Source organism: Staurois parvus, unplaced genomic scaffold, assembly GCF_062004578.1.
Source record: "Staurois parvus isolate SC_StPar_1 unplaced genomic scaffold, SC_StPar_1.0 ptg000402l, whole genome shotgun sequence".
NCBI lineage: Eukaryota > Metazoa > Chordata > Amphibia > Anura > Ranidae > Staurois > Staurois parvus.
Genome location: NW_028318198.1, coordinates 1,126,101 through 1,140,224, shown reverse-complemented (window position 1 = coordinate 1,140,224; position 14,124 = coordinate 1,126,101). Strand labels below are relative to the sequence as shown.

The 14,124-nt window shown below is 42.9% G+C and overlaps 1 protein-coding gene across 1 annotated transcript; it reads right to left on the bottom strand.

The window, feature by feature from the left end:
- Positions 1-590: 590 nt before the first annotated feature.
- On the bottom strand, positions 591-12,627 carry GPR88 (G protein-coupled receptor 88). Its single transcript, XM_089686582.1, has 2 exons — positions 12,383-12,627; positions 591-2,551 (listed from the first exon to the last, which is right to left on the bottom strand). Exon 2 carries the CDS (start codon positions 2,208-2,210, stop codon positions 1,209-1,211), a length of 1,002 nt encoding a protein of 333 aa, XP_089542708.1. The 5' UTR covers positions 2,211-2,551; positions 12,383-12,627; the 3' UTR covers positions 591-1,208.
- Positions 12,628-14,124: the final 1,497 nt, after the last annotated feature.

Here is a 14,124-nt window from a genome sequence, read left to right as displayed (position 1 = left end):
TCATGGGAGCCTTATGTAAATTGGTTAATGAAAAGCATAATGGACATATATATTTAAATGTTAGCTAATGCCATTACTTGATAATGAGGTGGATTTGGGTGACCTTGCAAACTGAATATATTACATGTTACCCAACAGTCAAACTCTTCATGGAGTATGATCCGCATCGATTCAATGGAATGCCATATTCAGATGGTTCTACGCTTGCCAACACAATCCATGAGATTGAAAATGCAACCTGGAGCCTTAAAAACATGTATGATCCCTTTATGTCAAAATAAGCTTAACCAAGCTCCTATATGTTGTATAAACCCACCATCACTATGACTACACATCACTATGATCACACATATTTAATTAGCTGAACCAAATTTTTAAAAATGTCCCATCTCCAACATGGCAAATCCAAGAACAATATGTACTGTAAGAAACACATACATAAATTACTTTCTTCACTGCCATGGTTCCATCCAAATCCTTCATAAAGCTTCTGTGGTAGGATTCAGTTAGTGGGTGTATCTCACATATTGAAGGGCCGAGGTTACCATGACTTTCATTCAATTCAAAGACAAATTAGTGTTGGCATAAAATGAGCAAATGAATGTTTATTTCAATTATCTACTCTCAGAATGCAAATGCTTCCTGTGTTGTCCAGGCTGTTAGAGCATAAGCAACAACATTCAGCTGTTCATTTTAGCAAAAAACATTTCATTTGAGTAACATGAATAAAAAAATGAATTCGCAAACAGATTTTATTTTTATGCTGTGTACCGCTGTCACAAACATATTATGATTCATTTTTCCCCCAATTGCAGCAAAAAATTAAAACTACTCATATATTTTGGCATCCATCATTTCACTGTTTTGGCAAAATAAAAATGCTGCAAGGTTTATTTAATTAACAAAAATGATCTTATTTTTCTGAAAACTCCCATAGTGGAAGCTGCATTAATACAAAATAGTACATGTTATAGAGTGAAAATTTCAACCTGCGTAGTCCATAGTGGCCTCTTACACACTGGCCCATGGAGCCGAGAGGGGATGAATGCAGAATGTTTCCATAGTAACCATCAATACAAACGCGAGGAGAACAGAGGCAACACAAGAACAAGCTTCGATTTCTGAGTCAGATGCTCCTGAGATTCTGTGTAGCTTCGATCCCAAAAGGATTAAGTGGTGCTCTAGAGATTCCATAGATGACACCCCACTCATGGATCATTCTGCGATATTGTTTGAACTACTGGATCGGCAGTGTTTGCAGAGCTTTTCCATAGTTCACCTCCAACTACAGCTCGAAACGACCTTCGGAACTCTTCATTCTTCCAGGTGTATATGAAGGGGTTAAGCACAAACAGCAGACAAAGCAGGAGCCAGCTGCCAACCACAATCCCACTGGGTAATGGCTGGAACAGGCCATAAAGGACTGACCATGCAAAGGGCTCTGTGGTCAGGGTGAAAACACAGCACACAATCAGCACGTACAGTCCCAGACGTTTGTCCTTACGAGGGCAAGAACAGGGCAAGTTATGGACCACCTGGAAATTGAGAACACTTACCCGCTTTAGACTGACCTGCACTTTTCTGAAAATGCGGAAGTAGCAATGAAAAAGGATGATTGTCTGACTCAGTACTGTGACGGCAGAGAGGATGGCCGTGTAGGAACTAGACACCGGGACCTCATGACCCCAAAACACATAAAGTCTGAGTTGCGGGCAAGGGAAAATAACATCATAAGGTCTTTGTCCAAAAAGCCAAGGAAGCAAGAATGCAAGCGGCAATACCCAAGCCATGGCAATCATCCACTCCGTGTTCCTCTTCTGATACACAGTGTGGTAAACTGTTGGCAGTTTGGTGATGAGAACAAAACGATTCAATGCAATCAGTGAGTGCGATAAGAGAGACACTGTCATCCACAGGAAAAATACCCCTTCCATGAACACTCTGTAAGAGGGATTCTCCAGACGACCAGTGGATATTAATATTGCTTCTTGAGGCATCCAGAAAGCACATACTAGAAGATCTGAAACGCAACCATTCACGATGAATGCATTACTGGTCGTCTTGAGTTTCTTGAAAGAGCAAACTAGATAAATTACCAAAACATTGGCCAAAGTGCCAGAGACTGAGTAAACAGAGTATGCCGTAGCCACCAGTACACGTGTTCCCAAGAGCCCTTCACATTGGCCTGGGGAAGAGGTGCTGTTGCTCATCCTGTACAGAATGGAAAAGCCATGCCCAGAGCAGATGCACAGGAAAAAGAAAAGGTAAAAAGGACACCGAGGGAAAGTATATGTGTGAGAAAGAGCAGTAGAGTGAAGCAAACAGCGAGACGGAGAGAGAATATGAGATTGAGGAGGGAGGGGGTGACATGGCTGTGACAGCTTTCCGTGTTATACTCTCAGCTCACTTTACGTCTTTGTGACATTATACTCTTGGAAAAAAGCTTTTGTAATGGATTATTCAACAGGTTCCGAGGTAGAGAATGAAGAGCTGATTCCACAGTCGATGTAAAGTGCATATCCCTCTTCAGTGTCTTTTACCAGAAAACATGCTGAAAAGCGAAAAATGGCTCATTATAGAAGGACAACAAAAGTACGTAAGATTCAGCAGTGCATCATAGGCAACTAAATGAGAGATCTGCTGTAAAAGACATGTAATCTATGTTTCTGCCTTTATTCACCGCTTTTAATTGGGAATTGTTGCCTGAAATAAAGCAATTACTCCCTCTTTTATTATAATTATTTTTATGGGTTTGATCAATAACGGGTTTTGTTAGAAGATTCATCTAAGTACATTCCATAAAGATCTGTATTTTCTGAACAGTGGCCTGAGACTTACATGGGGTTTTCAGCTCCTGTTAGAACAAACAGCAACCCCTCAGTCAGAAGTTAGGTTTCTGTTGGTTTGAACACCTGTTGGATTATGCTGTATATGGGCGAGATCTACCAGTAGATCGCAGCCAGGTGACTGGTAGATCGTGGTCTGGACTTGTTGACCCACCTTCCCAGAGTATCAGAGTGCAATGCAGAGGGACTACTTGTAACGTTGAAGCTGTAGTAGGGAGCAAGAGCCGCATAAGCTGATGCCTCCTCTGTAGTGCTGGCTCCTGTCCCATGTGGAGTGACACCAACTGCACTCCACCTCTTATCCCAGCTAGTGGTCTTCAGAGTAGTGCCAGCAGGAGGAAAGAAGAGATCTTCAGGTCAGTGTGAAGCAATACACTGGGCATATTAGCATAGGGCTGCTTATACACTGATGTGTTGCGGTTTATCCACACTGCGGGTGCAGTGCAGTGTACCTGTAGCTTTCCTGTGGGTTTGCTGCGCTTAGCCATAGACTTCTATTATATCAAGTGGGTTTGGTGCACTTTCTGAAAGAGCACCACACCTACAGGATATAATAGAAGTCCTCTGAAAAGCGATTCGAGTGTGTTTGACAGGTAGTGAGGAAGCAATACGTTGCCTCCTCACCACCTGATTTAAACCCATGATTGCCGTGCAATGAACATGATTGCGACACAGTAGTACTGCAATTAAAGGTTTAAGTCAGGTGTGAGGAGGCAGGGGCGGACTGACCATTTGGGAACTCGGGCACTGCCCAAGGGCCCAGGGTCAGTAGGGGGCAACATGAGATGCCCCTGGTACCTTTCATAGGTTTTTTGGGAGTGGTTTGGGTGTGGGCCAGGACACAGGGGCCCCATGATCCCCTATTGCCCGGGGGCCCCATGAGTTGTCAGTCCACCCCTGTGAGCAGGTAACACTGTGCCCCAGTGTATTTATGTTTTGTGCTGCCCTAGACAACACAAAAATCCTGCACCCCACCCCAGTGGGAGAGAGAGTTAGTTCTTATAGCACTCACCATCACAGCCAGAGATCACCGGAGCGATGATTAGGAAAGCCTGGGTGAGCTCAGCCAGTTATCTGGACATCCTCGGAAGCGACAGTTGGGCTCTGACATCCTCAAACAGCCCGCTGTCTCTTTTGGATCCCATGTGGTAGAGCGGAGTTCATGCAGTTCTTCACTGGGTCCATTCCCCATCTTCAAGTGTGTCCCTTCTTCCAGGGGGCACTCCGGTGATCTTTGACTTCTCCCATGTTTTTCAGGTAGACCTCCGCCTCTTTAAGTATGCCTAACCCTGCTGGATACTTATTAGGTATACACAGGGCTGGTGCTAGACTATTTTGCGCCCTAGGCAAGACCAGCTACTTGTACCCCTCTTTCCCCTCAAATTTTCCCCCCTAGCACAAATCTTCTCCCCAAAATGCCCCCTCCTAGCATAAGTCCCCCCAATTCTGCCTCCTAGCACAAATTCCCCTAAATCCCTTTCCTTGTACAACCCCCTCCAAATTACCCTTCCCAGCACTAATCCTTCCTCCCCACCCAAATCCTCCCTTCGAGCACAACCCTTCCCAATTCCACCTTCTAGCACAATTTCCCCCCCCAATCTCGCCTCCTAACACAAATCTCCCGCCAATCCCAATCTCCTAGCAAACATTCCCCCTATCCCCTCTCCTAGTACAAATTGTCTCCCAAACCCTGTCTCCTAGTACAAATCCCCCCTGCTAGCACACCTGTCCCCAATCCCCCCTCCTAGCACAAATCCCCCCCAATCCTTCCTCCTACCACAACCCCCCCTCCAATCCTCCCTACTAACAAAAATCCCCTCTAATAACACAAATCCCCCACAGTGGAAAAGAATAGACAAGGGCGCACTCTCATCGTGCATTACCGTGGTATAACATGTATTTGTTGAATAAAAAGAGGATATATACTCACAAACCAACGTGATATAAGGCAGTAAAAGTAGTCCACAAAGACAGTCACAATGCATCTGTTTCTAATGATGCAGATAAACTAACGCGTTTCGGGAGCTGAACCCCCTTCCTCAGAGCTAGAGATGTGCCTGCTGGCCACAAGCTTATATACTAGTGAAATGTCAGAAGGACATTTCACTAGTATATAAGCTTGTGGCCAGCAGGCACATCTCTAGCTCTGAGGAAGGGGGTTCAGCTCCCGAAACGCGTTAGATTATCTGCATCATTAGACACAGATGCATTGTGACTGTCTTTGTGGACTACTTTTACTGCCTTATATCACGTTGGTTTGTGAGTATATATCCTCTTTTTATTCAACAAATACGTGTTATACCACGGTAATGCCCGATGAGAGTGCGCCCTTGTCTCTTCTTTTCCACTAGTGGTCAGATTCCCCGATCTTAGAAGGGCAGCACCTCTTCAGTTGGCATTTTGGCTGTATGAAGACTGGAGCGCCGGTTTTGTTCGTTTATCTTTTGGAGTGCATTCACAAATCCCCCCCAATCCTCTCTCCTAACACAAATCCCTCCAATCCCCTCTCCTAGCACAAATCACCCAACAATCCCACCTCCTAGCACAAAACCCCCTCAATCCACCCTCCCAGCACCAATTGTCTTCCCTCAATTCCCCCACCTAGGACCAATTCCCCCAATTCCTTCCTCTAGCTAAAACCCCTCGAAATCACCATTCTCAACATAAAATCCTTCCACTTTACCCAGATACCCCCCTTGTAGCAAAAATCCCCTAAACCTTCCTCGTACTCCTAGCACATATCCCCACATTCCTTCTCCTACCACAAATACCCCCCCCTGCACAAACCTCTCATCTCAGCACGAACGAATGATTGTTAGCCACCCTGCCTTTCACTGTGTACAGTTCTCATGGCCTATAAACTCCCAGCCCCCCGAATTTACAGGCAGGAAACCAGGTAGAGGTGTGGGCTGTGTTCTCACTCCTGTCAGTGGAGTGATCCTCTGCACAGCAGATGACATAGGATCACTCTTGGTTTTGGCTCTACGCAATTTTATTACCCCGCCCCCTATTTCCTCCACTGATCGCTCATCTTTCAGCAGCAGGGAGCCAGGGAATAAATCATACACTGAACATGCCAATGTAAGAACAATCCTGTGTCACCTGCTTTATGGAGGATCACTCCACTGAGACGAGAGGAGATCACAGCCTGCACCTCCTGGCTCTCTCCTGTCATTTTTTGTTTGCAGGCTTCACTTCTCCAGGTTGCTCTCCCTTTGTCCCAGCCATTAATTCGGGAATGGGAGAAGGCACAGTGTCCATGAAAAAACCGACCTGGGGGGGGGCACAACTGAAATCTGGGGTACCATTGCCCATCCCAGCACCCCCCTAGACCTGACCATAGCAGAGAGTAGGGAAACCAGCGGTCAAGGCTGTGCCCTAGGCGGTAGTTCAACCTAGGCGGCTGCCTAGTTTGCCTAGTAATAGCACTGGCCCTGAGTATACACAATATACAATATTAATCCTAATATCAGTGAAATTCAAAATATTAGTATTAGAAACATTTTTGTTTGACTTATATTTATATAGGATTTGCCAGATCATTCATATATTCAAAGAGCAGCACTCGCCCTATTCATAAAGTTTATTTCCATGTACAATGGTATAATAAACCAACATTTGTTTGGGAAAAATATATTCCCTGACATTCCACAACTTCTCTTGGGAAAGGGTGCTTGCTGTAACCTTTGTCTTATTTATAAAAGGGTGAATTCACCTGACATTCACAGAAGACATTTAAAAACAAATGTCTTCAAATATTGTGATGAGGTAGGGCACAGCCTGTGATTTACAGCCTCAGTTCTGTTCCTGTGTGAAGGGGGTATGTCCCTTCCCTCTAATCAGCTCTCAGAGCTCTCCTCCCTGAGCTTTGCAGAGTATAACTTTAGCTCTCCGCCCCCTTTTTCTGACCGCTCAAACCAGCTTTATAAATTATGGACTTTGAACAGCTGTAGGGAAGAGATTACTACAGATAAACAGGTACAACTTATGTGGCATTGTTTAATATCTGTGTATCACCTAAGGCCAGTCACTTCACTGGGTATATGTAAGGGCTTACAACCACTTTAAAGCAGAACTAAACCCACCTATCCTTTACAGCGAAGGAAGATGCCATCTTAGCCTCTGTTTGATATTCAGTGCCATGGTGCTACACATCTTATCGGTTATGACACCAGCCATTCTATTGCTTGACAGTTCAGTTGAGAGAGTAACGCTTCAGTGACTGTGATCATTAATGCCCTGTCTTGAAGGAAACTGTTTTGGGAATCTGTTAAAGTGGAACCAAGCCCTCCTATCCTTTTCAGCCAAGGAAGATGACATCTTAGCTTCTATTTGATCAGCAAATGCCATGGTGCTGTGGTCAGTTATGACACCAGCCATTTGATGGTATGACAGTTTTGGGAGCACAAGCAAATGTTGCAGTTAGAGCTGACTCACACATGTGCGGTACGGATTAATGCTCAGGTTTCACAGCTAATTGACACAGTAGTTGTTCAGCGGTTAATATTAGGTTTACATCAGGTTCAGGACAGGATTAGCTCAGGATTATCCTGTTCACACATATGCGGTTTAGAAACGGATCCCATAGAAGTCAATAGCCTGTAACCTGAACAGGAATGTACTGCTCAGAAATCATACATAACTCTTTTTCCTCACTGAACCTGCACCGCCAGTGCACCGGACATCTGTGAACAGGCACCGCAGGAAGCAATGTTTTTCCACATATCATGCTGATTGGATGCGGTTCAAACCAATCCAATCCGTTTATATACAGTCAGGTCCATAAATATTGGGACATCGACACAATTCTAACATTTTTGGCTCTATACATCACCACAATGGATTTGAAATGAAACAAACAAGATGTGCTTTAACTGCAGACTGTCAGCTTTAATTTGAGAGTATTTACATCCAAATCAGGTGAACGGTGTAGGAATTACAACAGTTTGCATATGTGCCTCCCACTTGTTAAGGGACCAAAAGTAATGGGACAGAATAATAATCATAAATCAGACTTTCACTTTTTAATACTTGGTTGCAAATCCTTTGCAGTCAATTACAGCCTGAAGTCTGGAATGCATAGGCATCACCAGACGCTGGGGTTCATCCCTGGTGATGCTCTGCCAGGCCTCTACTGCAACTGTCTTCAGTTCCTGCTTGTTCTTGGGGCATTTTCCCTTCAGTTTTGTCTTCAGCAAGTGAAATGCATGCTCAATCTGATTCAGGTCAGGTGATTGACTTGGCCATTGCATAACATTCCACTTCTTTCCCTTAAAAAACTCTTTGGTTGCTTTTGCAGTATGCTTTGAGTCATTGTCCATCTGCACTGTGAAGCGGCGTCCAATGAGTTCTGAAGCATTTGGCTGAATATGAGCAGATAATATTGCCCGAAACACTTCAGAATTCATCCTGCTGCTTTTGTCAGCAGTCACATCATCAATAAATACAAGAGAACCAGTTCCATTGGCAGCCATACATTCCCACGCCATGACACTACCACCACCATGCTTCACTGATGAGGTGGTATGCTTAGGATCATGAGCAGTTTCTTTCCTTCTCCATACTCTTCTCTTCCCATCACTCTGGTACAAGTTGATCTTGGTCTCATCTGTCCATAGGATGTTGCTCCAGAACTGTGAAGGCTTTTTTAGATGTCGTTTGGCAAACTCTAATCTGGCCTTCCTGTTTTTGAGGCTCACCAATGGTTTACATCTTGTGGCGAACCTTCTGTATTCACTCTGGTGAAGTCTTCTCTTGATTGTTGACTTTGACACACATACACCTACCTCCTGGAGAGTGTTCTTGATCTGGCCAACTGTTGTGAAGGGTGTTTTCTTTACCAGGGAAAGAATTCTTCGGTCATCCACCACAGTTGTTTTCCGTGGTCTTCCGGGTCTTTTGGTGTTGCTGAGCTCACCGGTGCGTTCCTTCTTTTTAAGAATGTTCCAAGCAGTTGTTTTGGCCACGCCTAATGTTTTTGCTATCTCTCTGATGGGTTTGTTTTGTTTTTTCAGCCTAATGATGGCTTGCTTCACTGATAGTGACAGCTCTTTGGATCTCATCTTGAGAGTTGACAGCAGCAGATTCCAAATGCAAATAGCACACTTGAAATGAACTCTGGACCTTTTATCTGCTCATTGTAATTGGGATAATGAGGGAATAACACACACCTGGCCATGGAACAGCTGAGAAGCCAATTGTCCCATTACTTTTGGTCCCTTAACAAGTGGGAGGCACATATGCAAACTGTTGTAATTCCTACACCGTTCACTTGATTTGGATGTAAATACCCTCAAATTAAAGCTGACAGTCTGCAGTTAAAGCACATCTTGTTGGTTTCATTTCAAATCCATTGTGGTGGTGTATAGAGCCAAAAATGTTAGAATTGTGCCGATGTCCCAATATTTATGGACCTGACTGTATGTGAACCGGCACTTAGCATTACTGACATGTCGGGAATGTAATTGTTTTTCAAAACTGGTAAATCAATGGGTTTAGGTGCACTTTAAGGCCTCATTCACACCATAAGTACAGAAAAACTGACAGATTTCAATTGTAGAGACATCAGTTTACATCAGTTTTCATGCGCACTCTAATGAGACTTATACACATTGCAGATTCCTGTGCAGAAAAAGTCTGCATGTGATACTAATGCTGTGGTGTGAACAAGGTACATAGAGATCAATTGATTTTGTTGTGCCCTTGCAGAATGCATGCAGAAAAACTGACTTCGCTGTACCATGGTGTGAACGAGCCCTAAGGCTTTATTCACACAACCATATAAAACGCATATACGGGTGTTTTTTCATTACAGATCTAAACGCAGCTGCATTGTTTTCAATGGACCCATTCATACAGGTGTGTAAACATGCACTACATTCAGACCTGTAACACAGCATCCAGAAAACATTTTCTGGCCTTATGAATGAGGCCTAAATTGATGGGTTTAGTTCCACTTTAGGCAGCCCAGTACACCAAGGCAGTTTCTGTAAGTTTACATCCGCTTATAGATATTTGAATGCCAGATTGCACCTGTATTTATTATATACCGTATTTCAATCTTGTGCTAAAATGTATGTAAAGCCCAACCTTTTTTTTTTTTTATAGTTTTTGGATATTACATGGAAGGGATAGAATCTCTTTCAGCTTTATATGGCTACCTATGTCCCCATTGAGGAGATTCACTCTCACTATTGGACTGGTGACCATTGTCGCAGCTGCAGAAAGTTAGCTTTTTGAGTTGACACAGAATAACAGGTAAGGGGAAATCTTCAAATGGAGAATCCCATTCTGGAGACAATTGTTTAAAGAGATCTCCCCTTATTTCTTGCTGTGTCTTTGGGACAGGAATTTGATGTAAATCCATCTGACAGGACAAAGACAAAAAAGACTGACAGTGGTCTTAACCATTCCCTACTCTATCAAAAAATGTCTATATATACACTTTTATTTTCAATATTTAAGTTTGCATAGGAGAATTATTTTAAAGCTGAACTCCAGGCAAACAGCTACAGTAAATACACAGTTAAAATGCATATTGGATTTTTTTTTCACCTGCCTAAAGATTTGTATTTCTGCCCATCCAAACCTCAGTTTTACCCAGTTATGCCACACAGCTAAGCAGACCTGATTTTTCTCTAATGTCCTGTGACTGCACTATGAAAGAAGAAGCAGCACGGCAATGGGATCATCTGTCTATTACTCTGCGCTCTGCTCCTATCAGCATGTTCCTTGCATTTCAAAAGACCTGCTACTTTTACTGGTCTAATTTTCCCAGTTTGAGCTCTGCAGTACAGAGCCTGAAAGAGGCTAATTCTAAGCCAAATTCAGGTACTTACACTGTTCGCATTAAAAAAAACTACATTTAAATCCCATTCAAACCAGCAGGAGCATTATTGTGCATATAAAACCCACTGGTATACGCTGTTCATATGTACTGTGATGCATTGTGCATTAGTGCTGCAATGCTTTGTTCAACACGTTGCACTGTTTGGCTTTTCTCTATTTTTTTAAATTTAGTAAACCTGGCAGGTAATTTAACTATGCACAGAAGGGCTTTGCAATGCATTCTAGTGTGTTGTAACACACAACGTTGCATAAACATACAACTTGTCCTACTTTTTGCAGCATGCACCATCGCAGTGTGTTATTATTATTATTATTATTATTATTATTATTATTATTATTATTAATACGAGTTTATATAGCGCCAAAGGGTTTGCTCAGCGCTGTACAATAGGGGGGACAATACATGGCACAGTACAACAACAAACAACGTACGAGGGGTAAGAGGGCCCTACTCTTACGAGCTGTTAGTGTGAACTGAAGAAATAGAACATAAGGCAAATCACCTTGTTAATGCATTACGATGGTAGGGCAACGCAATTCATTGGAGATGGTCTACACAAGCTCTTAAAGCGGAGTTCCAGCCATTTTTGTGTTTATTAAAAGTCAGCAGCTACAACAAATATAACTGCTGACTTTTGATAAACACACACTTACCTGTCCCAGGGTCCAGCGATGTGCTCACCCACACCCTTCTCTACTTCTCTCCCTGGCGCCGGCATCTCAACTGTTGGAACCAGGCTGTGACAGCTTGCGGCTTCACAGCCAGGTGCCCACTGCGCATGCGCGAGTCACGCTGTGCATTCTGATTGGTCTGGCAGTCTTCTGGGACCTATGAAGGTTCTCAGGAGACTGCAAGAGGAAGGAGGGGGCCGAACTTCGGGCTCACTTCGCCGCGGCGAACTGAGCCAGAAGTGGGAGCGGGTACCTGTCAAAACCAGGTACCCACTCTCCCCCAAAAAAGGTTCCAAATATGGCAGTGGAGGGGGGGAGAAGGCAAACAAGTGGAGCTTACACTTTTGGGCGGAACTCCACTTTATCTTTTCTAGGTTTTTTATCTTAATGTGTTCTCTGCAGTAAGGTAAAACTGCAACCCCCCCCCCCCCCCCTTATACTTACCTGAGCCTGATCTCGGTCGAGTGCTGTGCATGAGAGCAGCAGCTCTTTTCGTTCTCTCCCACCTCACAGGGCAGATTGATAGCAATGGGAGCCATTGACTCCTGCTGCTGTCAATCATATCCTATGTCGAGAGAGTAGAGGTGGGGCAAAGCCCCACTGTCTGTGTTTACGGACACTGGCAATGGGGCTTGGAAACAAGCATGCACAAGTACCCCCATGAGCAAGTAATTTGCTAGGGGGGAGCCAGAAGAGCCAGGGGGGGGCCCAGAAGAGGAGGAATGAGGCTGCCCTGTGCAAAACCATTGCACAGAGCAGGTAAGTATAGACATCTTTGGTATTACAATAAAAAATAAAGGATAAAATCACTTTAGGGATGTACTAAGAAATACAGAGCTGCATTCATTGGAATCATATATCTGCCTGGAATTTAGCTTGAATATGCTATAAACAAAATCATTTTGTTATTAACAATGTGTTTTAATGGTCAAATAGAACCAGCAAAGTCAATACCTTTGACATAAATATGAATTAAGTCTACATAAATACATTCATTTTGCTATGCAGTCACTTACCACCAGTAGATAGATGTCCCTTTAAATGATCAGTATATTGCACTGCAGCCCATGGTGGGTTAATGTCAGTGACCGCAGACAATCAAATCTCTGTCTGATCACACAAGTATCTTCTCAGCAATGATACATGCTTCCCTGCTCTCGGCACATAAACACACAGACGGCATGTTCTCCAGATCAGTACATGCTGAGGTGAAAATTAACCTGCAATCGCCATGTGCAGCTGATTGCAAAGACTGGACAAAGAGGACTGGAAATCAGTAATATGAACCTCTGCCACTGACTGTGCTGTATAGCTCTCTCACTGAGTAAAAAAAAAACAAAAACTGTGTATATATATATATATATATATATATATATATATATATATATATACTGAATATTCATTTTTCAATTAAAGAGATATACATAATGTATTTAATATGTATTCATATTCTTAATACAGTTCTCCACGGTAAGCCCAATCAGGGTGAAATGCATCCAGAATAAAAGTGTTTTCATTATTAAATGTAAAGTGATCTTACTCCTGCGCTACTTCCGACCTAAACGTCTATGTTATTAAATTACTATATCAATTAAATAAAATAAATAAATATTCTTAATGCTGCTGCTAACATCAGAATGTGCTCCCACATTAATTAGACATATTTTCTTGCGATAAGTGATGTTGTGCTGCTAAAACCTCATTACCTTATTTTATATGAATCACTCGTGCATAAAAAAATAAATATAACCATATGTGTGATGTTGAAATAAAGTGTGGGAATTAGTATTATCCCTTGCGTAAATATATTCTTCTGTGCGTGCTTACCCAACACCACAATTTCCACTCCTGTTCCTTAATAACTTCGCACAGTAAAAGTGCCACCTCTGTGCTCAGAACTCTCACCTCAAAATACTATCTCATTCCATCCAGGTTCCACCAACTTTATCCATCTCTTCCTCCTCCAAACCACTAGGGACTCTCCTTTCCTCTCTCTCCTAAAACCAGTGACCAGGTGTTGGGGTGCCTTTAAGGCTTAAATAACGCCATCAGTTTGCCCATGTATGGAGAGGAAAATGCACCTCTTATGGTGTAGTATATTAAAATGATCTCTTATTTATTAAAATATATATTGCACTTCTGATTTTAAATTAAAAAAACACTTGCATTACAGAGAGATCGATAGACACTTCCTCATTACCTCACTTCAGCTTTGCATCTTCCTACGCGTTGCGTCACTGTCACGTGATTCCCTGAAGAAGTCACGTGACGGTGACACAACACATTAAAGGCTCCCCAACACCTGATCACTGGTTTCAGGAGAGAGAGGAAAGGAGAGTCCCTAGTGGTTTGGAGGAGGAAGAGATATATAAAGCTGGTGGAACCTGGATGGAATGACATATATACACAGTGAGAAAGTATTTGAGGTGAGAGTTCTGTGAGCACAGAGGTGGCACTTTTACTGTGCAAAGTTATTAAGGAGCACGTGTGGAAATTGTGGTGTTGGATAAGTATGCAGAGAATATTATGTTGACTTTATGAACTGATATATTTGCACAAGGGATAATACCAATTCACACACTTTATCGCAACATCACATATATGGTTATATTTATTTCTTTACCATTCGTTTGTTTATATAAGTTTGCACACGAGTGACTCACATCAAAGAAGGTAATGCGGTTTTAGTAGCAAGTGCAACATCACTTGTCAGAAGAAAATATGTTTTAATGGATTGACGTCACCGGCATGCTGCCTT